The sequence below is a fragment of the Crotalus tigris genome, unplaced genomic scaffold, assembly GCF_016545835.1.
Source record: "Crotalus tigris isolate CLP2741 ecotype Arizona unplaced genomic scaffold, ASM1654583v1 scf7180000019553.37968852642:3898890, whole genome shotgun sequence".
Lineage (NCBI taxonomy): Eukaryota > Metazoa > Chordata > Lepidosauria > Squamata > Viperidae > Crotalus > Crotalus tigris.
In genome coordinates, this window is record NW_024097591.1 from 2,306,567 (window position 1) to 2,334,494 (window position 27,928).

Genomic DNA, 27,928 nt, shown 5'->3' on the forward strand with positions numbered 1-27,928 from the left:
CTGTTGCTGCTGAATGGACCCTGAAATTTTGCAAACATCCCATCCCCAGTTCTATTCTGATAGCATCCTATAAAGGGTACCTCTGGTTACTAGACCTCATGGTGGCAATATGAAAACAAAATAGTATTAAAATCTATCTCCTCTCTGTTCAGCAAATTCCTTCTTTAAAAATTAAGAAAAGCAGAAGGAATTTAGACTAAACTAGAATAGAATAGAAAAACGAAAAATAGAATAGAATAGAATAGAATAGAATAGAATAGAATAGAATAGAATAGAGCTGGAAGGGACCTTCTAGGTCATCTAGTCCAGCCCCCTGCTCAGGTTATTAAGTGAATCACATGCTAATGAAACAAACCTGGTTTCCTCTTTTGCTTGCTGGAAGCCAGCTAGGAAGGCTGCAAATTGTGAGCAGGGATGTTGTGACAGTCATAACTGCACAAAGAGGTCATAAATCACTTTTTCTGCAACTTTGGACCGTCGTTAAACACACGATCGTAAATCGAGGACTACCTGTACACCGTAGCCCAGCCAAGATTCCCTAGGAGATCTGCAATAAATGTATGACGCTACAAAGAAATCACATTCTTTCATTTTTTTTAAAGAAAATGCCATTTCTCTTTATATTCATAAAACGATACAATTCTGCCCAGTATAGAAATGTAAAATAAATTATACTGAATGTTTCTTAATCCCTGCAGGGCACAAGGGCGGTTTCGCTCCCTCTTCTGCCCAATACGGAAGAGGCTGTGGCCAAACTGGGAATTTTGCCCTGGGCCTCTCTTTCACGCGGAGAAAATGCTTCCTCTTTGGTATCGAAGTCGAGAACCGGGCACCGTCCTCGCCCGTGGGCACCGAGTTCAAATTCGCCCGTCTCAGCTCGGCGCCATCTTGGTGGCGACGCAAACTGGCGAGCGGAGCAACGGAAGAGTTTGAATGATCTCCAACTGGCCAGCTTTCTCCTCTTCCGACGATCTCCTGGGACGGTCACACGCCCTGCTGCTTTTTAACCAGGTTACTCGCTTTTCAAGGCGTGGCAATCAAAAATGTTGCTGCAGATGAAAAAAATCTTATGTTGTTGGAACCGGGCTGTTGGACGTGCCCGATTTATTCCCTCTCTTTTCACAGCTGTCCGGAAACTTGTCCAATGATATTTGGCTACAGAGAAGTTGTCTTACTTCAAGGCAACAGGGTAGATTTGTCTCTAAGGGTAAGGCCAGTTCTACCCCAACAGGATAGCATGGCTTAAGAGATCTTGTGGGAATCTACTCCATCAATCTGCTGTTGAGGATCTAGCAGGATATCTGGGCAAATCTTTATGGGTGTCTGCAGACCGAGACGGATCCCACGAAGGTGAATTGTTTTTTCGAAAGGAAGTGGAAGCTGTATGGATCGCTGCGACGTTGGCTGCGGAAGAAAGGAGGCCTCCTTGCAACTGGACTCTTCACAATATTACTCTTGGTTTGCTGTCCCCCAATTCGGGGGTCCCCATTTTTTCTCTACCTCCGGGGACATGGGAGACAGGTTTGCGGGACCCTCGGGGGACAGGGCACAGGAGGATGAGGAAGGAACTCTTTGCAATAGAAACTCCGACACGATACAAAAATATAATCTCTTTACTTTCTCCCCTCGTACGGAAGATCCCACGCCTCCGAGGGACACCCGGGCAGACACGGTGCCAATCCTGAACTCTCCTTGGAAGATCTGGGGTGGGGCACCCCATTTCTGAGTTTGAAAGCACTCGGTCCGCTTGTCTTTAAAAAAGAAAAGAGTCACGTTTCCACATGCCGAGAGATTTGGACATTGCCGCGGAACGAGTCTTTTCTTCAACCTGAGATATCAGATGCCAAATGCTTTCGCGGTTAGGCGGAACTGGTGGCTGCTCCGGGCAGTTGGCAACCCTCAACTCTTGACCCAGTACCCTTTTAACGCCAGCTGGACATCCAACGAGGAGAGGGGAAATCCTTGCTCTTTTGTAATCCTCGCTCTTTCGTAAACGAGATTCGTTTGCGAGATTACTTTTCTCTGTCTCTCCCAGGGTTAAAAAATGGCGAACGCAAAGCACAAGGCTACAGGGCTGTAGTAGGAGGGGTCCGACATCTCCCCCACTCCTAGCCCCCATCTTACATCCCCAACTCTCTCGATTTGTACATTTGCGTGTACTTTGGAGAAAAGTTGCCACGTTACCCGAACGAGGAGATATCCCTGGATTCAAAAACATTGCGTAAACGCTTCCTTGTCCGGGGAGAGGAACACTTAATGTTCCACGTTCGCCAGTCAGCAAGGGTAAGCTACCCCAAATACACCGGCAGCTTGAATTGGGATGGGGGGGTACGTGATTTGGTTACACAGCAACAGCTTTAGACTTCAAGCCACGGTTGTGAGTTCTCGGCGATGGCTACGAAGACTGATCTGCTCCCGTTTGGCGGGCTCCCTTTCCCACGGCGGAACACGGTCTATCCGTCATGTATGACGCTCCCCTTCATGGTCTCACACTTTCAGCGCCTTGTCAGGCACGCTGGGCTCCCCGCCGCCGCTGTTTTTCTTCTTCCGCAGCGTCTCGATCCAGCTGGTGCTGGTGCGTCCGCTGAAACTGGAAAGGGCCAGCGAGCTGAGCCGCATGTTCTTGCCGGAAGTGATGAGCTCCCCAAAACCTTCCTGGTGGGAGAAGGCGTAGCCGGAGCGTCGGGAACCGGCGCGGCCAACCCGGCCCATGCAACGGTGCTGGGTTTTTTGCTTCTTGCGAACCAACTGGGTGTAGCGCACCTGGGGAGGAAAGAAAGCCAAGCGAAGAGACGTCAAAGCGAGAGGCTAATCACCTCCTCGTCAAAAGCTTCCCACCTCTGCTTAAACGTGCCAGCATCCCTAACCCTAGCCCTGAACCTTAACCCTAACCTTAACCCTAGGCCCCCCCATTCCCAATCTTAAACTTAACTACAACCCTAACCCTAACCTTAACCTCAATGCTGACCCTAATCAAAACCCTAACCCTGCCCCTTTTCAAACTGCAGGTAGCCCATGATTTACAGCCACCACGTTCAGTGACCGCTCAGTGTTACAACGGCACTGAAAAAAAAGGGACCACCGTAAGCTAAAACTGGCCAGCACCCTCCGTCCACCCAGAGGATCTTCCTGCAAGGAAAGGAGGGAAACGGCCGTGCGCCGGCCTACACCCACCGTGTCTGCAAGTTCTGGCCGGAGGTCCAGCTTGAGGAATCGGAAGGCCACCACTGGCACGATGCAGACCACGGTGGTCAGGGCGATGGTGAGCCAGACCGCAGGCCGGGCCAGCGTGTTCTGGGCATTGCCTGGCAGGAGGGAGAAAAACGGTTTGAGCAAAGGAGCCGACGGGCGTTATTCTGAACGCAGCCGAGAAGGGGAGATGTTTCCCAGAATGCATTGCCCCTGCCCAGATATTGGGATTTTCCCAGGATGCATTGCTCCAGGCCAGGTACAGAGAGTCCCTGTATCCAAATTCTCCCACAATGCCCACACCCTTGGCATTACACCCCAAGTTTTGCCAATAAGCGCATTTCTTCTGCCAAAAAGAGGTTTTAAGGACCCAAGGAGACCCCCCCCAAGACAGACAGGGGTCTTTCCTCCCCTCTCCCCACTGGACTCACCGACGAAACGAAACTGGTTGGGGAAGAGTTGGAAGAGGCCGTTGCTGTGCATGACGAAGAGGATGGCGAAATAAACAGCCAGGCTGCCCCAGATGAAAAAGTGATTGATGGCCGTCCAGAAGCCAGTATCCAGGCCAATCTGTTGAAGGAAGGAGGAAAGGTGACCACCAGGAGATCTCCGGAGTTGATCTGAGGGCTTATTCCAGGAAGCTTCGGCAAATGCCACAGGCGCCGATCCTTAATGAAAGCCGCATAAGTGTGCCCAGCGGCCCCCCTGGCCCAAATTGGGTGGGGCATTTGCCCCCTCCCCCAAGAGCTTTTGTCTGCCCACGGGCATGGTGAAGACATCAACGAGGTTTCAGGCACACTTATTTGGGGAAGGGGGGACCGAATCTGTGGGGAAATGGGTGGGAATCTCTCTCCCGTGCCCTGGCAGAGACTGAAGAAGGGAGGAAGACGCCACGGACCTGGACGCTGACCACGATGACGAGGGAGGTAGCCACGGTGACGGCAAAGGACTGGTAGTCGGCCAGCTGGGCGTTGTCGCTGAAGACCCCGTAGGGGATGAAGAACATGAAGATGGAGGCATAGATGCCCTGAGCGATGCAGATGAAAAACTCGCGCTTGTTGAAAAGTAGGTTCAGCTGCCCCGGTTCGTAGAGTTTGGGGTACTCCAGGCTACGGTGTTCGGGCACATCCTGGGGGAGAGAGGGACGATTAGTGGCTGTCCCTCCCTCCCTCCCTCCCTCTTTTCCTCCTCCCTCCCATTCTCTCCTTCCTTCCTCCCTACCTTCGTCCCTTTTCCTCCTCCCTCCCTCCATTCCTTCCTCTCCCCTTCCCCTCTAATCCATCTTTCTTCCCTCCCTCCCTCCCTCCCTTCTCCTTTCTCTCTTATCCTTCCTTCCTTCCTTGCACTAAACCTCCAAAGCGTATCTCTGCCTGAGTCCCCGATCTGGAGGCACATTCCGAACAGGGACTCATACAGAGACACAGTGGCAGCATTCCTCCTCTCTATTTTCTTGCCCTTCGCTCGGGGCACGGACGGACCTGATCGAAGACTCCCATGGCGAGGACGGGCAAAGAGGTGTAAACAATGTTGTACAGCGTGATGAAGTACTGATCGTAGACGGTCTTGGGGAGAGGAAAAAAAAAAAGGACGGATTACTGCTGGGCTGTTTGGGCTGCCCACATCCACCGGACCCCCCGGCCAGCCGCTGCCGTTGCCCGGCTGCCTACCTGGGCGGAGAAGCCGCAGAAGAAGCCAAACCAGAAGTGCACCATGGTGAAGGCAAAGTTCTTGTAGAAGAAGTAACAGAGGAATTTGCACATTCGCAGGTACGACCAGCGGCCGTGAACGAGGAGCAAGCGCTGGAGGAACTTGAACTGGGAGAAGGAGTAGTCGGAAGCCAGCACGGCTTGGATGCCCTCCTGCCCACTGATGCCCACGCCGATGTGGGCAGCTGCCACCAACCGGGGAGGAAAAGCAAACTTCAATGCGGAAAACTACAATTCCCAGAGTTCCCCAGTCCTTGTGGACAAGGCTGAGAATTCTGGGATGCCTCATTTCGACCTGAGGACTACAATTCCCAGAATTCCCCAGCCCACAATTGCATGAGAATCCAGGCTTCCCGATTCACACAATGCCCAGAGACTCACTCTTGATCATGCTGACGTCGTTGGCCCCGTCCCCGATGGCTAAAGTCACGGCCTTCTTGTATTTCTTGACCAGCTCCACCACCTGGGCCTTCTGCAAGGGGGTGACCCGGCAGCAGATGACCGCCTTGCAGGCGCACGCCGTCTCCAGGAACTCCAGTTCCATGTCGGCCTCTAGTGCATGGGCCTAGGAAGGGAGCAGGGGGAAAAATCTGGGGTTTTTTATGCATGCCTGAAAGGATGTTTTTTTTTTAATGGCACCTCCGTGGCCAGCAGCAGTCTACCTTAGAATGAGCTTTTCTTCCTGTTGTCTGGACTGGCTACTCTCATTCCTGTGAAATGTTCCAAACCTCAGAAAATTGGAGAGGAGGAGGAAGGAAGGAAGGAAGGAAGGAAGGAAGGAAGGAAGGGAGGGAGGGAGGGAGGGAGGGAGGGAGGGAGGGAGGGAGGGAGGGAGGGAGGGAGGGAGAGATGGATAAATGGATGGATGGAAGGAAGAAAGGCAGAAATATGGAAGGGAGGGAGGGAGGGAAGGAAGAGATGGAGAAAAGGAAGGAAGGAAAGAAGGAAGGAAGGCTGAGAAAGAGATGGATAAATGGATGGATGGATGGAAAAAAGAAAGATGGAAGGGAGGGAGGGAAGAGATGGAGAAAAGGAAGGAAAGAAGGACGGAAGGAAGGCTGAGAAAGAGATGGATGGATGGATGGGTAGACGAAAGAAAGACAGAATTGTGGAAGGGAGGGAGGGAAGAAAGATGGAGAAAAGGAAGGAAGGAAGAACGAAGGAAAACAAGAGGGAAACCGACTCTTATCCTTTGGGGGGGATTTCCTCATCCGAGGTAGGTGGGCTTTTGTCAAAGCAGAGACTGTCGCCGTAGAGACCGGAGGGCCAGTCCTGATGATCTCTAAAGCACCCCCCTCCCTTTGGAAATTCTACCGGCGCCAGTCCCAGATCGGCCTGTTCTTTTGAAAGCAGCCACCTCCCTCCCTCCGTACCAGACTGTGTCCGTTGATGACCAAGGCGTATTCTCCGGCCACAGCCTCCAAGACAGACGTCAGCTTCGAGGCGGAGAGCTTCTCCTGAAAGGCGAAGCCATTGCCCATCGACCGCGAGGCCTCCATCAACTTCTCTCTGGCCTTCCTGTCACAGGAGGGGGGGGCCCGGAGGAAAGGAGGAAGACCCCCGTTATTCAGCATCCACGGGTTGTTGTTTTTTTCAGGATTTTCTTAAACCGAGGACTATCTGTATTTAAAATACCGGACACAAAATCCCGGGAAAGGGAGGGAGGGGGCGTCTTGGAAAAGCCCACTCACCGCAGTTCTTGCCGGACCTCAAAGACGGTGTGGCCAGAGATCACAAACACCTCCGTCATTTCGTCGGTCAGCATCTTGCAGGAATAGCCAATGTTGACCGCGGTTTCTGAGGAAGGGGAGGCAGAGAGGGTCCTGAGCCAGGAGCCATCCAACCGAATCCTCCTTCGAAGCCCGGGGACTACAGGACCCATCTTCGCCTGCGCAACCAGGGAGGGAAAAATTTCCCCCTTCCCTTCTTTAAATGGGTATTGGCGTCCTGGGTGGCGCCCAGGGTTTGGAGGCGACAAAATAAATAAATCATATAACCCCCCCCCTATCAAAAAAAAAAAAGAGAGACCGCACAAGCCCACGAAAAGTGAAATTGCAAAATACAGATTTGAAGAGAGGAGACCCAAAAACTAGAAAGGCAACAGGAGGCAAAGGAAGACGAAAGAAAAGCGGAAGGGAGAAAGGAACCGTAGAGAGAAAACTTGGAGAAGGAAAACATACAACACAGGCACACAAACAAAAAAATTAAAAATAAAATACGGAGGGAAACATTGAAGAGAGGAAAGAAACCACATATACATAAAGAGAATCAACAGAGGAAGAAAGCAAGAAAGGAAGGAAGGAAGGAAGGAAGGGAGAGAGAGAAAGAAAGAAAGAAAAAGAAAGAAAGAAAGGAGGGAGGAAGACGAGGGAGGAAAGAAGGAAGAAAATTTAAAAACACAGCGTTAAAACCTCATTTTGGCACAAGCCAAGATTCACCTTGTTTGTCCCCCGTCAGGACCCAAATCTTAATGTTGGCCAAGCTGAGCAAAGCGAGGGTCTCTGGAACTCCTTGCTGCAGTTTATCTTCAATCGCCGTCGCTCCCAGCAGCTGTGGGAGAGAGAAAACGGGGGGGGGGGGAATATTCTTATTTTGATACAGAGAGGCCTCGAATTACAACAGTTCTTTTAGCGGCCGTTCAAGGTTACAACAGCACTGAAAAAACTGACTTATGACCGTTTTTCACACATACGACCGTTGCAGTGTCCCCCACGTGGGTCACGTGATCCAAATTCAGACGCTTGGCCACCGACTCATATCAATGACGGTCGTGGAAATGCAGCAGCTCCATTGCGTCATAAGCCGAGGACTTAACCTAAGTTGCTCCGGCTATCCTGCCCCCCCCAGACCCTTTGGGGAACTAGTTTGACTGTTTTGCAAGCGGTCTTAGAAAAGGGGGGGGGAGCTGGAGAGGGAGGAGAGCTGCTCAAGGGGAAGAGGACGCCGTTCCCCCGAAATAAGAAAGGGGAAGGGTCTTGGCACCCACCACCAGGTCGTTTTCCACCTCCTCGTACAGCCGAGCGATCCTCTCTTCGCGCCCCTCCCCGGCTAGTGAGGCTTCCTCCAGCCGCTCGGCCCAGCCAGCATAATACTTCTCCTCCAGGTCCCGACAGGCCAGCACCAGCGTCCGGAGACCCTCGCCCGCGTATTCCTAAAATCAGGAAGAAAAATGAGGAGACACACACACACACACACACCCAAGCAGGCCGTCTTAGCCTTATTACCACGCACACAAACACCCACAGACACCCACATAGACACCCACACCCCTACGTCGGTCACCTACATTGAGATGATCAGTGGTGACGTTGTATAATTCTTGGTTGCCGGGATAAAGTCGTTCCAGAAGGATGATATCGGCCCCTTTGCAGTACAGGCGGATTTGCCCCTCCGGATTCCGCACTGAGGGGTGGGGGTAGGAAGAAGGGAGGGAGGGAGAAAGTGAAGGAAGAGAAAGGAGTATAGGAAGAGAAGGGAGGGAGGGAGGGAGGGAGGGAGGAAGGAAGGAAGGAAGGAAAGAAGGAAGGAAAGAGGGAGGTGGGAAGCAATAGAAAGGGAAGGAAGGAAAGGGAAGGAAGGAAGGATAAAGAAAGGGAAGAAAGGAGGAAGAGAAGGAGGGAGGGAAGAAAAGTAAAAAGGAGACGGAGAAAAAAGAAGGGAAGGGAAGGGTGGGAAAAAAGGAGTATAAGAAGAGAAATAAAGAAAGCAGAGTCAGAAAGAAAAGGAGTATAAGAAGAGTACGAAGGAAAGGAGAGACGGGAAGGGAAAAATAGTGTTTACAAAGGAAGATCTATCATGTATTTACTTACAATAACTATACCAGGTTCTCCACCATCCATTTTCCCCCCCAACAGCCCTGCAAAGTAGGCCAGCTTTTGAAGGCTCCGTGATCTCCCTGGCCGTCGCCTCCCCTTCCTCACCAATGACTGACATGCGTTTGCGCACGTGATTGAAGTCCAAAATAGCCAGAAGTTGGTAAGTGACGGGCCGTCCCAGCTCCTGCACCGTGATCGTCTTCGGAGTGCGTCCACGGAAGACAAAGCCAAAATTGCGGGCGGCAGTCACCAAGGCTCCCTCGTCAGGAGACTGGGCTTTGTAGTACAATTCTCCTGTTGGAGGGAGGGAGGGAGGGAGGGAGGGAGGGAGGAAGGAAGGAAGGAAGGAAGGAAGGAAGGAAGGAAGGAAGGAAGGAAGGAAGGAAAAACAATACATGATTGCTTCCAGACAGATTCCGCACACAGTCCCTCATTTCCCAGGCTTCTTTTGTTTCTCAGCATTTCAAACGTCAGCTTCAATCTCCCTTCCCCACCTGGGCACTTCTCTTCAGACATGACGGTGTGGCAGAGCGACAGGAGACGGAAAAACTCGTGGACGTGAAGATCACCCAGCTTGACCGTTTCCAAAAGCCCGGTGTCCCAGAAGGTAAAATTGGGATCCGCCAGCGAGTTGAAGGAAAAATCCACCGGATCAGTTTTCTTGGGGGAAAAAGAAAAAAAAATAGGGGGGGGGGAGGTTAGAACCAGCTTGGAGTATGCAAAAAAAATATGAACAGTAAATAGAATGGTGATTGGGCCAAAGTCCCCCAGTCGGCTTTCGTGCCTAAGGCAGGACTAGAACTCCCAATCTGCTGGTTTCTAGCCTGGTGCCTTAACCACTAGATCCAACTGCCGGCGTTGTTACCTTTCCGAGCTCCGCCTTGTATCCAAGATCATCCAGAGCGTCTCCTGCGGAAAAGACCCAGACTCAGAGTGGGGAAGAGGAGCAAGAAAAGCATCAGTTCTTCCAAATACAGGTAAGTCCTCAAATGTATGACCGTAGTTCACCCACCCAACTTATGGCCACCCAGCCTATGGTCCAAAGATATGGAACGGAGACGGCGGTGGAGGGGTGGAAGGACTGACCGTAGCTGCGTCCGTGGATGGAGCACTTGCTGAAGACCATGATGTTCTGGGTGAGGGTGCCCGTCTTGTCCGAGAAGATGTACTCCACCTGGCCCAGCTCCTCGTTTAGCGTCGTGGTCCGGGCCTCGGCCGGTGTGCATCGTTTCGCGCAATACATTTTCTTATCCCAGTTGATGAAGTAGCTGTGGCCCAGGCGAATCACCTCCACACTGCCAGAAAGAGAGCAGGGACAGTTGGGAGCCCCGAAGCCCATGTGCCTTCGCCCACCAATAGGATGCCCAAAGTCCCTGATAGGTGATAGATAGATAGATAGATAGATAGATAGATAGATAGATAGATAGATAGATAGATAGAGGGCCAGAGAGAAAAAGGTGATGAGAGAGAAAGATAGAGGGAGAGAGAGAGATGTCTATCAAATTGGTTTTCTGGGAGGATCCTATGACCACAGCTGTTTGTCCCTCAGCCTCAGCCCCTTGGCTTCTAAGACAGACTGCTCCTACCCCTGGAGGCTCTCTTCCAGAAGATGAGCTTCTGGAGCATTCTTATTTCTTTTTTCAGGGCAAGGGTTTGCTTGAGGGGGTCCGCAGGAAATGAGCAATCCATAAAAGAATAGCCGGGGGAGGAACGGGCTGGTCACTGGGCTCTGATTTTTGCTACGGCCTTGGAAGGGAAGAGGAAGGGGGGTGGGGAGTCGGGCGAGGGAGGCAGGAAATGCCACAAACCAACATCAAAGGGAGATTTGGTTCCCACCCGGAGCTTGGAAAAACAGGGGAAGGAGACCTCTTACCTGGGGGCTGCAGAGCGAGAAAGAAAGTCATGCAGGGGAAGGCAAAAGAAAAAGAGGTTTTTTTTTAAAAAAAAAAGGGGAGGGAAGAAAAGAAAAGAGGAGAAAAATGAGAGGAGAACAGAAAGTGAGGAGAAGAAGGGAAAGGAAAGGAAAGGAAAGGAAAGGAAAGGAAAGGAAAGAAGGAAAGGAAAAACACTCACAAGGAGAAAAAAAAAAGGAGGCACACCTGACGTAGAGAGAGATGGGAACCACGGTGTTGAGGATGATGATGTAAGACCAGAACGCCAGGAACCCCGACAGGAAGGCACTGTCCACCACTTTGTCCCACGGCAAATAAATCTGGAAGCAGACGCCCACCTCGTATTCCCAAATGGAGTTGCCGATGGCCAGGATCACTCCCATGCAGACCAGGAACCCGAAAATCTGCCGACGAGGAAGACGACAGCTCAGTTTGGACAGAAGAGGAGAAGGGGAGAAGCAGGACGGCGTCCCTCTTTGTCCCCACCTACATGAGGTCCTCTGTATCTCCTTTCCCTTTTATCCATATGTGGTCAATTCCACATTTCAAGCAGTCAATTTCCAAAAGATTCTGGATTAGAACTTAAATCCACTCGGGCAGCTTTGAATAATCCAGAACAGAGCTAACTTCCCCCAGGAAATTAATGAACTCCAGTAAAAAATCCGCTCTCCTACATTCTCCAGGATGACCACCCTGCAGAGCAGGCCACGGGCTTGACTGCCCCCTGGTGGAACGTTCCCAGAAAATTCTCTGCCTCAGTTTGTCGACTGGAAAAACTAAAACGGTGTCAGGTATCTACTCAATGCCCCCCAGGGCTAGGAAAAAGGCAGACTCTGCGTCCTAAAAAGAGAGAACGAAGAGCACTGGGTTCGAAACCACGGGCGCGGAGCGGGCGGGGCTCACCTACCCAAAGCACCAAAGTGTTCATCAAGCGGTCGATGCTAGTCCTCTTGAATTTCGTGCGGCCGCTGTTTTGCATTAATTTGGTATCGGGCCCTGCCGAAGGAGAGAACAAAGAATCCTTTTGGCAAAAACGACATTTTTCTCTCTCTCTCTCAATTCTGAATTTATTTTTATTTAGTTATTTATTGAATTTATCTGACGCCCATCTCGTAACGAAATGACGGTCCAATTAATTTTCAAAAGTTTTCAAAGAAAGAAGACTGCCAATACAGGCAGTCCTCAACTTAACGACCACAACTGATCCCATCATAAATATGAGTCAGTCGCTAAGCGTCCGAATTTCAATCACGTGATCGTGGGGATGCTGCAAAGGTCGAAAGGGTGAAAAACGGTCATTAAGTCCCTTTTTTCAGCTCCATCATACCTGCGAAGATGACCAGGCCGAAGCACCACTCTGTATTACGAAGGACACAGCCACGCAGCAACATATTTTGATTGCTCAGGGGATATTTGCTCTCTTTCCAGTACAGCGTCCCACTGAATTTGTCGAGTTTATTATTAGGGGGTTCGCAAATCACCTCTCCTGAAATTAAAAAAAAAAATTGCCAAGGAGAAGATCAGTGAGAGATCATCCTTGTTTAACAATGGTAATTGGGACTGGGATCTCCATCGCTAAGTGGAGCAGTTTTAAAACATGTCACGTGTCCGCACCCTTTAGTGACAGCAGTTCTTGCTGCTGATGTTAAGCCACGGGTCGTTAAGTCAGGACCTTGCGTGACCATGACTATCGACTTCCCGCAGGCTTCCCCAGTGAATTTACTCCACAGGGAAAGCCACCAATCGCCATCATATCACTGGGATAACCAGAATGTTATGGACTGGTCATTAAATAGCACTTGTTTAGCATAGTCACAAGCCTGAACAGTCGCCGAGCGAGCAGACATTAAGTGAGGACTGCCTGGGCTGCATCGCCTGAATGTTGAGCTCAACCACCAAAATAACATGCCATCTTAGAAAGCTACAAGGGATTAGATTGGGAGAGCCACTAATTATAATAATAATGAATTTTACCGTCAAAGTGTGCAAGATTGTTGGTGTCAATGAGCTCGGACGTCACTGGGGTTGCCTGTCGGACTTTCATATTGGTCTCCCTGTGAAGAAAAGCAGTTTAATCATGGCCAAGAGGAGAGAAGAGGAGCTTCTTTAAAGCACTGTTTCTCTAACTTGGAAACTTTAAGACCTGTGGACTTCAACTCCCAGAGTTCCCCAGTGATTGGGGAAGTGGAAGTCAGCACCTGGGGGATTCTGGGAGTTGAAGTCCACAAGACCTAAATCACCAAGTTTCAGCAACTGGGGGATTCTGGGAGTTGAAGTCCACAGGTCTTAAAGCCACCAAGTTTCAGAGATACTGCTTTAAAAGAGCGGGCACAACTGGCGCACACTCACCCGTCCAGCTCGGCCGTCTCGATGTAGCAAAGTCCGTGAGGCTCACTGCTGGACAACAGAAGCAGATCAGCCTGGATTTGGGCAGGGAGAAGAAGTCAAAATTAAAAAAAACAACAACAAATCATGATTTATGTCATTCACTAGCAGAACAATAAACCCTCAACCCAACCTTGGATCAAAACATAGCCAGAATGCTGGGCTCAAACATGAGTTTTAAGCGGACAGGAGAACACCAACCGTTTATTTTCACTAAAGATAATTCTTAAAATTAAAATTATTGTAAAATAATAATAATAATTATTAATGCTCTCTCTCTCTCTCTCTCTCTCTCTCCATCCATGCATCTATCCAGCCATCCATCCAATGTAATTGAATTTAAATGAAATTTAAACGAACTTAAATGAAGCATCTGAATTTAAGTGAACGTAAATGAAATGCATTTGAATTTAAATGTAATTTAAATGAATTTAAATATAAATGAAATGTGTAAGAATTTAAATGTAATTTAAATGAGCTTAAATGAAATGCATTTGAATTTCAATGAATTTAAATATAAATGAAATTTCTGAGAATTTAAATGTAATCTAAATGAATTTAAATATAAATGAAATGTGTAAGAATTTAAATGTAATTTAAATGAACTTAAAATGAAATGCATTTGAATTGAAATGAATTCAAGTGCATCTTAAATGAACTTAAACATAAATGAAATGTATAAGAATTTAAATGTAATTTAAATGCACTTAAACAAAGTGCATTTGAATTTCAGTGCAATGTAATTGAATTTAAGTGAAATTTAAAGGAACTTCAGTGAAATTTAAATGAAATTTAACTTTCAACCACAGCCCCTCTCTCTCTCCTTATTTCCCCCCCCCCCCCTCTGGCTGCTTCAGAGACCTCCGTCCACCGTCCAGGACAGAGGGACTTACCGCCACAAACTGGTTGTTTTCTAATTTTATGATATCACCAACCCGGACGTTCATCCATTGCTCTTGCTGGAGGCTGGCAGCGAGAAGGGTACCCAGACAGGGCAGGAAATACGAGAAGGAATAAAACATTTAGGAGGGTAAAGTGAACGATGAACTTGGTGGTCGCTTTGGCATTTCAGATCTCTGCAAAGCCTCCATGCTTCAGCGCAGTTTACCTTTGAATGCCAATGACCCATGAGGAATGGCAGGCAGGAGATTTGGGCCGGAGAATGGGAAATTTAGCCTTTTGGGGGGGGGGCGAAGAGTTTTTGAAATCTTTTCCACCCGTTTGCAAAAAACAGGGAGTCCTCAGCTTACGACCGCAGCCGAGTCCCAACATTTCCTTCGCTAAGCGAAACAGCCGTGAAGTTTGGGCCCATTTTACGACTTTTCTCGCCGCAGTTGCTGGTCAGAACGTCGCAAAAGGGGAAAACACACACACCCCAGGAGGCTGCGACCGTCATAAATACGAGTCGCTGGTCCAGCGTCTGAACTCTGATGACGTGATGCTGTGACGGTCGTCAAGTGGGGGAAATTGGTCCTACATCCCTTTTTTTCCGGTGCCGTTGAAACTTCAAACGGTCACTAAACAAATTGTCATAAGTCGAGGACTGCCTGTGTTCCCCCTAACCCCCCCGAAACACCTTCTGCGCCTCCCCCTTCCCAAATTGGGGATTGTACTCACATCCCGTTAATCAGCAGTTGTGAATGTCGGCTGTTCACCTGGTTGTCACTCTTGTGGCGAAACTGTCGGCAGAAAGTCAGGTTGGAAAGCGAGGATTCGAACCCAGGACCCTTCTCGCCCAAGATTTCGAGCTAAATTGACACCCCCTGCCCCAAACTGCCCCCTCTTCTCCCCCCATCCTCGCTCCTGGAGGTTAAAACCAAACAAACATTAGTAACAGGCAACGACTGCAAGTTTCCTAACTTGGTTTTTTTAAAGAAGAGATTGGACAGACCTTGGGCTGAAACGGTATAAGGTCTCCTGCTAGAGCAGGGGGTTGGACTAGATGACCTCCAAGGTCCCTTCCAGCTCTGTTATTCTGTCCATCCTTCCTATTTGCAAAAGCCTTCGCGCCCAGCAGAAATTCCTCCTCTTTCCGATACTCACGTAGTCGTCGGTGGCGTCCTTGACAGCTGTGATGGTCAACACAAGGACTAAAGGCACAATCGTGGTGAACCAGGACAAGGAGGAGATCTGTGGGATGAGCTGCGGAGAGAGAAAGCCCCGAGGGGCTGGGTTATCGATCTGGACCCCCGGCCAGGGCAGGCCTGGAGGGCAGCGCTCAAAGGATGAGGGCGCAGATGAGATCCCAGCAAGATATGGTAGAGGAACCGAACACGGGGAGGGAAGAGGAAGAGGAAGGAAGGAAGGAAGGAAGGAAGGAAGGAAGGAAGGAAGGAAAAGAGATTGAGGAAAGAGGGAGGGACTTAATTGGGCCAAACTGTGGTTTATTGAGACACACAACCCCCCCCCCTTGGCATTTGTGCCAAAGTGGGAAGCGTAGAGGTGGCACCACCCCACTGAATAAAAAGGGTGTGAACCCCCTGATTTCTTTGTTTTTTGGGGGGGCCCTCCTGCTCACCCCAAGGAAGAAATCCCACCTGGAGAATGAGGAGGAAGAGGAAGTAAGTGTTTGCAACTTCCTGGAACTGTTCAAACAGGTTGATTGGCAGGAAAGTGATCACGTTGTATTTCGACGTCTTGATGCAGTTACTCTGCGGAGGAGCAGGAGAAATTAAAAAATAAAATAATAAAATAAAATATAAAATAAAATAAAATATAAAATAAAATGAAAATAAAATAAAATAATAATAAAATAAAAAATGAAATAAAATAATAAAAATAAAATAATAAAATAAAATGTAAAATAAAATAATAATAAACAGGACATTTTATTTCTGTTCTTATTTCTGGGTTTCTGTCCTGCCACGAGACACACATCAAAAAGGTCCAGAAACCTCAGAAGGAATTTCAAATAAACACACACACACACACACACACACACACACACACACACTTGGCATGTTGGGTTCACACAAACACGCCTACAAGGACTTCAATAAATTGGAAAAGAGAAGCTGGAGTTCTTTGGGGTGATTCACGTGGTGTGTGAACACAACCCTTCTTCTCTCCAGCCCCCCAAAATGTGATTCCCCCCCCCTTTGTCTCAATGGCAACTTTTGCTCTGTTTCTGCTGGAGGCAAAAGTTTGTGGTTTCTGGCATCGGGGAGTTCAGAAGGCTGACCCCATTATCCCCTGCCAGGAAGGATGGGTGGTGGGACTCCCCCCAGCCCTAAAATGCCAGACGGGGACCCCCGTGCGAAGAGCCAGAAAGGAACGACGTGGGTGCCAAACGTGTTTTGCGTGCAATTTTAGGCTTGCCACTCACCGCGTACTGAAATTTTTCGTTGTATTCTCGAGAATTGGCCCTCACGCGCCGTTCGTCCTCTGGAAGAGAACCAAACCGGGTTAGCCGGGGCAGACCACGCCGGTCGACAAAAACCAGGGTTACTTTTCCCCTCTCATCTGGGATTTCGAATCAATGCTAGTTGAGGAATGAATGAATGGGGGGAGGAGGAGGAGATGAAGAAGGTGGAAGAGGAAGAGGAAGAGGAAAAAGAAGAAGAAGAAGGAGGAGGAGGAGGAGGAGGAGGAAAGAAAGAAAGAAAGAGGGAAGGATGAAAGAAAGAAAGAAAAAGGAAGGGAAGGAAGAAAGAAAGAAAAAAGAGGAAGAAAGAAAAAGAAAGAAAGAGGAAGGAGGGAAGGAAGAAAGAAAAAAGGAAGCAAGGAAGGAAGAAGAAAGAAAGAAAGAAAGAAAGAAAGAAAGAAAGAAAGAAAGAAAGAAAGAAAGAAAGAAAGAAAGACCATTCGGGATTCTATAACGGAGAGGACACAAGGTCACTTTTGAGAAAGCTGGGAAAGATTTCCTTGGGGGGGGGGAACGAAAAAGCAGGGCTATCCGCCCCCCCCACTCTCCCTCATGCAAAGGAATGGTGGGGGGGGGAAGCCAGGGAAGATGAGGTAATGAGTGCAGAGAGTGCCGCAGCAAGAACACCCTCCACGGAGACCCTTACAGACAAAGCTCGGACAGCTGGCTTGGCACCAGATCCCACCTACCCCCCCCCCGGACCCCCTCACCCCCTCTTTCCAAAGAGACCCCCCTCCCCTTTGCCCCAGGGCAGCTGACCCCCCTACCTGTCCCCCAAAGCAGCTGGCTGCGGGCATCCGTGGTCGCCACAGCCACCCAGGGCCATTTCTCGGGCATCTCCTTGGGGATGGTCATGGCTACAGCTGGGGGGGGGGCTCTCCCAGACGGACAGATGGACTGGGGGTCCCTTTTCTCTCTCTCTCTCTCTCTTGCCCCCCTCGACCGGCTGCAGAAGGGAAAGTCTACCCTGACACTGAAAGAGAGAAGGGGGGGGCACCTCCCACTGCTGCCCAGCAGCCAATCAGGGGCAGGGATGGCGTCACCAAGACGACCGCTTGATGGGGGAGGGGGGAGAGGGTCTTTGTGGGTTGCTTTCCCCTTTGCGGAATCCCACCCACCCACCCAGCAAAGGATGGGCTGATGAATCAGCGAGAAAGGCAAGGAAATCGAATTAAAATTCTCCCTCCTTCTTAAGGATTTCTGCATTCTTTTCTTCCCTGGCACGAAAGACTGGGATCGGGCAAAGAGAACCTGGAATCCTAAGGGTGGAAGCAACCTTGAGGTCATCTAGTCCAGCCCCCTGCTCAAGCTCGTAGAATGATAGAATCCTAACGCCGGAAGGGACCTTGGAGGTCATCTAGCCCAGCCCCCTGCTCAAGCTTGTAGAATGATGGAATCCTAGGGCTGGAAGGGAGCCCGGAGGTCATCTAGGCCAACCCCCTGCTCAAGCTCGTAGAATGATAGAATCCTAGGGCAGGAAGAGACCTTGGAGGTCATTTAGTCCAACCCCATCCCAGTCAGCCGACTTTGTGAGGGACTAGCTCTAAAATCGCCCTGCTGAATTTTGTGCCTAAGGCGGGACTAGAACTCGCTTTCTCCTAATGATTGGCCCACAGTTGCCCAGCTGGTTTTTTCATGCCTAAGGCAGGACTAGAACTCCCTCCCTCCTTCCCACTGGGTGCTTTAACCACTAAGCAAAACTGTCTCTCCGTTTCACACTTTTCCACAGAAATTGCATCCCGAGGCCTCAGATTCTCCTTCCTGCAGAGCCTGTTAGCTAAGCAAAGTCTACCTTAACCTTCTTTCCTCCCAGATAGAGACCTGGGATACGGGGTGTATGTTTGTGTCTTACCTGCAGGGTGTTTCTTAGAACAAAATTCCATGGCCTTTGCGGGTGAGTGGTCAGGCCCATAGGAGATGCTGCAAGGGGGAGAGAAAAACATGTGTTGCAGGAGGAAACAAACAAACAAACAAACCAGCATGCTAAACCTGGTTATTAAATTTAGCCTGTTCTCGAACTTCCACAGTCCATCCATTCAGAAACTAACCAGGCAGACCGGATTCCCAGAAGACGTGAATATTTGTAATAATATTAATGATTTATTACATTTATAGTCTGCCCAACTCGCAGCAATTCCGAGCAGTTTGCAAATGGCGAAAAACATTTAAAAACAAGGAAACCGAAGAAGAATGAACAAACCTAGATGGGAACGAATAAAAGGGGGGGAAAAAACGTGGTGCCTTTGCATTAACCGAGGATAAGGCCAACCATCAGCCCTTCTGGGTGAGATAAAAGCAAACTACATTGAGTTGAGCTATGGAACACCCTGCCACAAGGAATAACACAACCAATTTTAACGGAGATCCAGCAGATTTGTGGAAAATTGGTGTTTGATGGCTATTACTCCCTGTGATACCGGTTAGGGCCACGCTGGTTATACAAAGCAGCAACACAGTTACTCCACTAAACCATGATCAAACTATGGCTTGATGCACCCAGTGAACGAGGCCAGTGGCAGCCTGTCAAGCCGGCATTTCGTTCCTGAGTATTGAGGAGGCGAGACCCAAAGCATAACGGTTGATAAGAAAAGCGAATTACCTTTTTCACTGAAATAATGTAAAAAAGGACTTTAAAAAGGAAAAAAAAAAAAGAATGATACCCGCACACACACAAACACACACATCTAATACCTCAAACTGTTTCTTCATCCTCTGGAAGCTAGGAAACTAGACACGACTTTGGCAGAAGAAATGAACTAAAGAGACAAAACTGTCATCATGCTATCCAGGAAAACCAGGTCTGTTTAGGCCATTGGACACGAGTTCGAGGATGTGCTAGATAATCACAAGCCAACTACGCACCATCGCTGTGACTGTGACTAGCAACAAAGCCTTAGCAAAGGCCCTTCTGCTGTTCTCCCCCCACTCCACCGTCTTTCTCGCATCAACCACACAACGCTTCCTTTGCTGTGTATGACACCCTGTACGAAAAACATTGTGGTTACTTTTTTCCTAGGTCGCTATCCGGATGGACGTGTGATGTGACGCACAACAAACACAACCACGACAACCAGCACGGTAAACATGCAGCCAGGGAATTGGGTGCCTGTCCCACCACACCAGTTAAGCCCTGGAAGCGCCCCTCCTAAACCAGGTTTACTTTTGCAACAACAACGTTTGAGTGAACCCAGCTGGCTGAGAGAAACAATTAATGGCGGGGGGGGGGAAGGAGGAATAAGTGCTGGCTGGGGGTGATGGGAGTTGTAGTATCACAAGTGTACAGGATGGATGGAGAGAGAAAGAGAGAGAGAGAGAGAGAGAGAGAGGAGGAAGGAAGGAAGGGAGAGAGAGAGAGAGAGAAAGAAAGAAAGAAATAGAGAGAAAGAAAGGCAAAGAGAGAGAGAAAGAAAGAAATTGATCCCCAACCATTTTTGAGCCGATCCCGCCGTTCAGCAGCCAAAACTAAAAAAACAGAAAAAGGCTGGAAAGGCTCAACAGGTCAGGAAGGAGATCCTAGTCCTCAAGGTTCCCTCCGGTGGTCTGGTTCGCACTCGTTCCGGGAGATCTGGCCTGGGGGGGGGAGAACGGGGGGGGGCCGGGAAGCATCTGCCATGTGGCTGAGACTCCAAGTGGGAGAAGCAAAGCAACAAGGTTTCTCTCTGTTTTTTGATTCTTTCCTCCTCTTTAGAAACCATCACCAAAGCTATTAAAAACACAGAGGGGAAAACAAAACTTACAAAGAGGAGAGGGAAGCTCAACAGTGGAGTGTTTTGGGGGGGGAAGGCCCCCCCAAAGGGAAAAAAAGCAGCCTTGTTTTCCACCACCCTCCCGTCCTCTTTCTCTCTTCGCTTCCCCACCCCTAAGTTTGTTTCTTGAGCAAATATTTTAATTCCCCAAAACGCAAAACGTGGAGTAAAGAACAGCTCCTGCCTGACACGTTTGCTTCTGAAGTTGTGTAAACTCAACCTCCCTCCCCTGGATCTAATCCTGGATTTTTTTTGGGTGGGGGGGAATGAGGCAGAGAGGGGTGTGAAGATCTCCAGAAAAAGGAGTCAATTTGGGAACCAGGAGAAGCTTAAACCCAGCATCCACCGTTTAGGGTGTGCCAAGAAAAAACAAACAAACCACTTTCAACGGAGCTACTGAAGGCAGGGAAAATAAACTATTGATTTTTTTTTTTAAAAAAAGAGGCTGTTTAAGCAAAATCTGTCTTGAAAAATAAAAACATTTTCCCAAACCAACCAACCAGGAGAAATTTAAAACCCTTGGCTCTTGCTATCCGACCCAGGGTGCATTCGGCTGGTTTCAGCTTCCAGTTTTCAAGTTACCCTCGGATTTCTCTCTCTCCGAAAAGCCACCTTGGGATGCTCCAAAGCCAGCTTAAGGCATTGGCCCTCATTCTCGGTTTGTTCAGCCCGCTTTCCCCTCACCTGACATCCTAAAACAGGCCGGGATTTGGTGTCCCAAACGGAATCCACCAGGCCTGCCTGTTCTCCGAAGATGACACGAAAACACTTTGACTCCTTCCAGCTTTTTTTTTTTTTTTTCCTCCAGGTTGGGAAAGAGGCCAAAATAAAACAGAAAAATTTAAAAAGAGAGAGAGAGAAGCTAGTTGAGAATTCCGGGAAGGGATGACCAGCAGGAGCCATGCAGAAGGTAAAAAAACTGGGATTTCTTTCCATTTATTCATTCACCCTTGGAAAAGGCAGCCTCGGCCAAGGTTGGGGAAAGGAGCCGTGCCAGCTTAGCAGAAAGTTAGCAGGGGAGCTGGAGCTGGGTTTTGGGCCAGCGAGAGCAGAAGCCCCAGGCGCCAAGAAAAATGCAAATGGCATGGCTAAATCCGTTGGCTTTTGCGTCAATCGATTACGGTCAGCAACAAGGGATGGTGGGCCTTGGCCAAAAGGTCAAGAGTGGAAGAGAACAAACTGTCAAAGGCTGGCATGAATCGAGGGGGTGATGATTTTATTGGGAATACTGCCCTACTGTTTTCTTTGTGTTCCTTTGCACACTTGTACTGTATTGGTCTTTAATAGAATAGAATAGAATAGAATAGAATAGAATAGAATAGAATAGAATAGAATAGAATAGAATAGAATAGAGAACAGAACAGAGAATAGAATAGAATAGAATAGAATAGAATAGAATAGAATAGAATAGAATAGAATAGAATAGAATAGAGAACAGAACAGAGAATAGAATAGAATAGAATAGAATAGAGAACAGAACAGAGAATAGAGAATAGAATAGAGAACAGAACAGAGAATAGAATAGATAATAGAATAGAATAGGAATAGAATATAGAATAGAATAACTTTATTGTCACTTTGAACAAACACTAATTGTACATTAAAATGAAATTTTATTGCATTCAGCTCTCAAAGGGTCACCACTTCCAATATACACTGCATAAATATAGAATAATAGAGAATATAGAATAGAATAGAACAGAGAATAGAATGAAGAATAGAATAGGAATAGAATATAGAATAGAATATACAATAGAATATATAATAGAATATAGAATAGAATAATAACTTTATTGTCACTTTGAATGTACACTAATCGTACATTAAAATGAAATTTCGTTGCCTTCAGCTCTCAAAGGGTCACCATCTCCAATATACACTACATAAATATGACAAAAATAAATAAATACAGAATTATCCATATACCCACATATTGGTATAATAAAAAGTGGTAGCCCCTACCTCTATATTCTACATTCTACATTCTACCCTATCAAGGACAAGATTAGTTGTGTAGAGAGCCCCATTCTTCAACCTTGGCAACTTTCACACGTGGGGACTTCAACTCCCAGGGTCCCCCAGTCAGGGGGAGGGACTAAAACAAAAACACTTTCCTTAAAAAAAAAAAAAAAAGCAAACAGCTTCCTTAGCTTGAAAAGTTGAAGACCCCCCCCCCCCCAAGCAGCAAAGGGAAGGTATCCCCAGCACCTCGGCCGATCCAGAAGAAAGACAGCAGAGAGGTGGAAAAAAGAGAAGCCAGAAGCAAAATCAGAAAGAGTCAGTGGAAAAAAACAGGCCAGAATCTAAAAACATAAAAGATGTTTTGCAAGGAGATTTTCAGATACGACGGATCCATTAAGGCGAAGTACAAACAGACAAACAAACAAACAAACAAAAAAAAAAACCAGGCAGGCAGGATTGAATATTCCCCTTTTCTGGCGTTTTTCTCCCGTTTCCTGTAAATCCCAAGGGTTTAACCGGGTTCCCTGCTGCCCAGTTTGATGGAAGGCTCCCCAAAACGGATCTAGTGGATCTAGAGAATTGAAATTACAAGGTTGCCTTCACTTGGTGTTTAGATTTACAGTCTAAATAACAGACATATCTATTTTTTTTTTTTAAGACCCGGCTGAGCACCAGCATTCTTCAGAAAAGCACCTGGAGAATCAAACCAGGTTCGAGGCGCACAATCCTGGCTACTAAAAGTTAGTACAAAAATCGGAGCAGGCTTTCTCCAAAAGCAGGAATTGCAGAATTCCAAGGAGGGGGGGAGTCCAGGCCAGAAGGGGACCCCACTCCCCACTATTTGGGGCGAGGGGGTCTCCCTCTCCCCCACCCACCCACTGCCAGCCCCCAGGAAAAACCAAAAGGCCTCCCCCTCTTCCTTGCCTGTCCCAGCTGGGCTGGACTACACCTCCCATCACTCTGGGCCCCTCTTGCCCAGCTCCCACGCAGACGGCTTGGGTTGGGGATGATGGGAGCTGCTGCTCCTTCTGTTTTCAGAAAAGCCCAAGCTTTGTCAGGGGACAGGTGAATTGGGGTCCCTCTCTAGAAGGCTGGGGGGGGAGCATCCCCTAACTAACCTCTCGGCTAATCAATCAGTTGATCAATCCATCCATCAATGCGGGGGGGGGGGGGCTGAGCTTAGTTGGGGAGCTGCCGAGCGGGGGGGGGCAGTCCCTGGAGCACTGGAGGGGGGGAGCATCCCCTCCCCAATTCCCTAATCAAACTCCTAATCAATTCCCTAATCAGTCTCCCAAGAATCTTCGAACCCATCCCCTAACCATTTTCCTAATCCATCTCCTAATCAAGCCCCTTACCAATCCTTTAATCAATCCCGTAACCAACCCCTTAATCTTCTAATCAATGCCCTAACCAATCTCCTAATCCATCTCCTAATCAATCCTTTAAGCCATCCCTCAATCAATCAATCCCCTGACCCATCCCCCTCCTCAATGCCCCTAATCGCGCTCTCAATCGATCCTGGAGCTGATCGCCCCATCAATCCATCCATCCGTCAAGCCATCCCCGCCCGGATCGATCGCCAAGCCGGCGCCCGCGTACCTGAACGAGCCTCCTCCGCTGCGGGGCTCGCCCTCCGCCTTCGCCGCCGCTCGGCTCCATCCCGGGCAGGGCCGGTGGAGGGTGGCGGGCGGCGCCCGGGCGCCCCTTCCCCAACGCTGCCCGCCTGGCGCTGCGCCCCTCGCCCCGCCAGCCGCGCCCCTCCCCGGCCGGCCCCGCTGCCCGCCCGCCCGGCTGGCTGGAGGCGCGCAGGGAGGGGCGGAAGTGATGAAAGGGGCGGCCGGGGGGGGGAGCCCCGCACTGGCTGCCTGGCCTGCCTCCCTCCCCCCCCCGAGAATGGGGCAGGGAGGAGGAGGAGGGCCCCAGGCCCCGCCCAGCCTCCCTCCCTTCGCCCCCCTTCCCGCAATCCAGCTGGGGAGGGCTCCTCCGAGGCCATCCAGCCGGACCCCCGGCTGCCCCGTTGCTCGTCCCCTCAATCCAATTTGGGAAGGCGTCCTCCGAGGCCATCCAGCCGGATCCCCGACTGCCCCGTTGCTCGTCCCCGCTATCCAGCTTGGGAAGGGGTCCTCTGAGGCCATCCATTCGGACCCCAACTACCCTAGTATACTCCATCTAGTCTCCAGCCCATTTCCCCTCACTCACCCACAGCCCCAAATCCAGCCTCATCCAGTCAAACCCCAACTATCCCATGCTCCGTCTAGTCTCCAGCCCATTTCCCCCCTCACCCCTCCACGCCCCAAAATAGACTCAGGGGCCCCCTCTGAGGTCATCCATTCGGGCCCGGTTGCCCCATTCCACTAAATCTCCAGCCTGTTCCCCCCCCACACACACACCTATACCTCCTGAGTTCATCCAGTCAGACCCCAGCTGCCCCATTCTACCTAGTCTCTCCCCCCCAACACACCCAGAAATCCAGCCTCAGGGGGCCCTTCTGAGGTCATCCATCTGGGCCCCTGCTGCCCAGCCCTGCCTCGGCCCAGCTCCCTCTGGTGTGTCCCATTTTCCCAGACTGTTCATTCCTTCATCACCCATCTGCGATTCTGGGCGGGGTGCCCTGAAACTGACAATTAAAACGACAGCCCTACATAAACCGGGACCATGAAGAGGAAGAGGATCTATATAATGGAATAAATTACATATAATGAAGTGTTTTTCTCCCACCTCCTCTCCCTTTATCCTCTCTGCCGCCACCGCCTCCCCCCCCTTAAATCTCTTCTCGGTTTGTAATGAGGGTCCCCAGCCTTCCCACGCCCCACACTAGAGAGTTCCCTTTTGCAAATGGCCATTTCAAGATAGACTGCTCCTTCTGTGGAGGTTCTGTGGCTTCACAAGGAGTAAAAAAAAACAAAAAACATAGTTTTCTTTCTCTCTCCCCAAAGGAGAAACTGTGGACTCTTTGATATAAAAACGGTTGCGGTTCTATGACCTGAAAAGGCCATTAAGCTGGATTCACATTTAATGACCTTGTGACTCAAATTGAAGCGCCCGATTCCACTTAATAACTATCCCAAAAATGGCTGTAAAATCGAATCTGGTCAGGAGATTGACCACAGAAATTTTGCAACTTTTAAGCTTTTACATATTTAATTCCTTTTTCTCTGCCAATATATATATATATATTTTCAAATAATCTGCTTTTATGCCAAGCCTTTCTAAGGTCTGGTAAATTTGTCAAGCTTGCCGTATACATTCAACTTTGCAGACAACTCCCTCCCAAACCTGACGGAGGACTAAAACACCCATCATCCCCAGCTAGTTGCACATTGCAAAACGTCCCCATTTTTCCACCTTTCCAGATCAACGTTTTTGTAAGGTGCCCGGAATCCCTTGGCGAGACAGGCGGGGTAGATGATGGGATGAAGGAATAAATCAGTAAAATAAACACATGTTTTTTTAAGGTGCTCCAGAGTGCTTTTTTCCCCCTTCTTAGCAAACATTCTAGAAAAACCACCTCAAGTTTTAAATAGCGCACTTGAAAAGACTTGCAACCCTCTTCGGAAAAAAAGGGTCGAGCTTTCTAAAAAGCTCCTTTAAAAAAAAAAAAAAAAGATGGGAAAAAAATTCAATTACAAAGAACTGTTTCTTGCTTGGGAAGCATAAATTAATTCTTTTCCTCTGGTGGAAAAATGCCGAAGTCTGGAAATCAAACTTTTTTCTTTTAAGTTGCATTTTTCTTTTCTTCTGGAAAAAGGAATCCTTGCCAAGCTCTTTTTCACTCCCAAAATCCTAAGAGAGGAAGATAACCTCTTAACCGCTATTTTGGACAGACAACTGAGCCAAAATTTAAGTCGCTAAGCGAGACATTTGTTCAGGAAGCTTCGTCTCGTTTTTAACCACCTTCTTGCCTCGGTTGTTAAGTTGTTAACTTAGCCACACAATTCTTTAGTGAACCTGGCTTTCCCCCATTGACTTTGCTTGTCAGAAAGTCGCAAAAGGAGATCACGGGATCACGGGACGCCGCGACCGTCGTAAATGTGAGTCAGTCTGAATTTTGATCACGTGACCAAGGGAATGCTGCAACCGTCCTCAGTGTGAAAAAGGGTCATAAGTTGTTTTTTTTCAGGGATGTCATAAGTTTGAACCGTCACTAAATGAATCAGGGAGTCCCTGTGCTAGGAAAAAATAAATAAACTTAAGAAAAAGTCGACAAAAAAAAAAACAGCTACACTCTAAAGAGGCAAACGCACCGGGTAGTTTGTCAATTTGGAGAAAGACACATTTTTGCCATTTTGCTGCCCGTTGTGTGTGGTTTCAAGACGCACAATCCTGCAGCAAACAAACATACAAAGAAACAAAAAAAAGCTGGAGAATTCAGCTTTCAACAAGGGGATTTTTTTTTTCCTTCGCAGTTGTTTTGAGGATTTCTTTTGAGGCTGGAGCGAGTCTCGATCTCAGCACCCAGACAGGCTGGGCCTTGCCCGGAGTTGTGGGTCCACATTCCAAGGCCTTTCTTGTGCTCACAAGCCTACAAGGAACACCCCAAATTTAGAGCCTCTAGTGGCAGGAATGGGACACTGCTCTGTGCCCGCCTCCCGGTGAATTTGGGGGGGGGCACGGTGCCACGGTGTGTTTGGGGGACGTGGCAATGGGTGTCAGCTTGTTTAAAAATAAACACAAAATCTCACAACAGGGCTCTGTCGACTTTCGAGACCGAAAGGGTGATTTTTCTTTTCTTTTTTTTTCTAGCACGGTGTGTAAACACATAGGCAGACACACAAACACACACATTTTCCTCCCGGCCTCATTTTTGCTTCGCTGATTTCCAAACGGATGGGCCTGTTTTTCTTAAGGGTTTGGCTTCCGCAGCATCCCCCCCCCCCCATGGTCACACGATCACAAATTCATAGGCTTGGAAACTGACTGGTACTTAGGACAGTTGCAGCAGATTCCTTCTGCAACCTCCTGACAAGCCAAGTGAATGTGGAAGCCGAGTTCGCTTAACGACTTCACAACCGCAGTGATTCTCTTAACAAGGGTGGCGAGGAAGGGGTGTAAAAACGGGGCACAAACTCTCTTAACCAAGGCCTCGCTTAGCAACGGAAAATTGGGGGTCAGTTGCGGTTGTGAAGACGAGGACTGACCTGCATTTAATACTGCATTTTAAGATGATTTGTTTCAGGGGGGTGAGGTAGGGGGGGGTATGGGAAGGGGATTTGTTTTTGTAAAATGTAAAAATTTTCAATAAAAAAAAAAAAAAAAAAAAAAAAGATGATTTGTTTCAGCCAACCGGCTCTGATTTTTTGGGAGCCAAAGCAAAGCATCCCAAAAGCTCAGGGAAAAAAAAAAAAGCTGGAGGCATTGAGGTCTCAGGTCTGCGATAGACTGCTCCTGGCTAAGGAGGCTTCCCATAGTATTTCCTGGCTCCTGAAAGTGGCCTCACCCAACCGGTTTGAGATTTATCTAATCCTGCATTGAGTCGCCAGCAATAGCCCTCCGGGAAGCTGACAATCAGGGTTACCCTAGATTTTTATGTCCGTGTTATCCTATAGTTCTCTTCCTTATCCCTTCCCAAGGCCGCCGATTGGGACTTTTGTGCCTTGTGCGTTACAACATTGCTGTGTGGCAGCCACAAGTTTAATTTTCAACTTTGGCTCTGACATGTGTTGATTCAGGGATTGTGTTGAACATTGCTCCCTCAGTTTCCCCGCTCGGCCTCCCTTCCGACATAGGCCTGCAATCTTAAGGGCTAATATAATGTAGGCAGTCCTCCATTTACGACCACAACAGAGACCGGAATTTCTGTTGCTAGGCCAGACGTTCATTAAGTGAGTTTTGCCCCACTTTACGACTTTTCTTGCCTCAGTTGTTAAGT

The 27,928-nt window shown here is 48.7% G+C and overlaps 1 protein-coding gene and 1 long non-coding RNA gene across 8 annotated transcripts in view; one reads left to right on the forward strand and one right to left on the reverse strand.

The window, feature by feature from the left end:
• The window catches only part of LOC120317216, a 19,218-nt gene extending 5,795 nt beyond the window's left edge, over window positions 1-13,423 (forward strand). For 3 of the 4 annotated variants that reach the window (XR_005559155.1, XR_005559156.1, XR_005559158.1), the window contains exons 2-5: window positions 8,750-8,870; window positions 9,170-9,317; window positions 9,554-9,687; window positions 13,304-13,423. This is a non-coding gene — a long non-coding RNA (uncharacterized LOC120317216). Of the gene's footprint in view, window positions 1-8,749; window positions 8,871-9,169; window positions 9,318-9,553; window positions 9,688-11,285; window positions 11,497-13,303 lie in introns of those variants that run through there. The other variant, XR_005559157.1, reaches the window with a different exon arrangement.
• Window positions 591-23,859, reverse strand: ATP8B2 (ATPase phospholipid transporting 8B2). 4 transcript variants are annotated; one of them, XM_039363608.1, is made up of 28 exons: window positions 23,659-23,857; window positions 18,204-18,271; window positions 16,313-16,371; window positions 15,525-15,638; window positions 15,031-15,129; window positions 14,605-14,666; window positions 13,881-13,953; window positions 12,952-13,022; window positions 12,577-12,656; window positions 11,930-12,088; window positions 11,510-11,598; window positions 10,810-11,006; window positions 9,797-10,005; window positions 9,576-9,619; window positions 9,205-9,370; window positions 8,816-9,004; window positions 8,182-8,297; window positions 7,882-8,046; window positions 7,334-7,445; window positions 6,587-6,692; window positions 6,269-6,413; window positions 5,277-5,460; window positions 4,857-5,080; window positions 4,668-4,751; window positions 4,088-4,318; window positions 3,621-3,759; window positions 3,175-3,305; window positions 591-2,763 (listed from the first exon to the last, which is right to left on the reverse strand). In XM_039363608.1, the coding sequence occupies exons 2-28, from the start codon at window positions 18,232-18,234 to the stop codon at window positions 2,488-2,490; spliced, it is 3,555 nt and encodes a 1,184-aa protein (XP_039219542.1). In that variant the 5' UTR covers window positions 18,235-18,271; window positions 23,659-23,857; the 3' UTR covers window positions 591-2,487. The 4 variants fall into 4 exon arrangements, 3 of the variants coding, with proteins under 3 accessions (XP_039219542.1, XP_039219543.1, XP_039219544.1); XM_039363609.1 differs by lacking the exon at window positions 23,659-23,857 and adding an exon at window positions 20,782-20,857; XM_039363610.1 differs by lacking the exons at window positions 14,605-14,666; window positions 15,031-15,129; window positions 15,525-15,638; ... (1 more) ...; window positions 18,204-18,271; window positions 23,659-23,857 and adding an exon at window positions 14,362-14,416.
• Window positions 23,860-27,928: the final 4,069 nt, after the last annotated feature.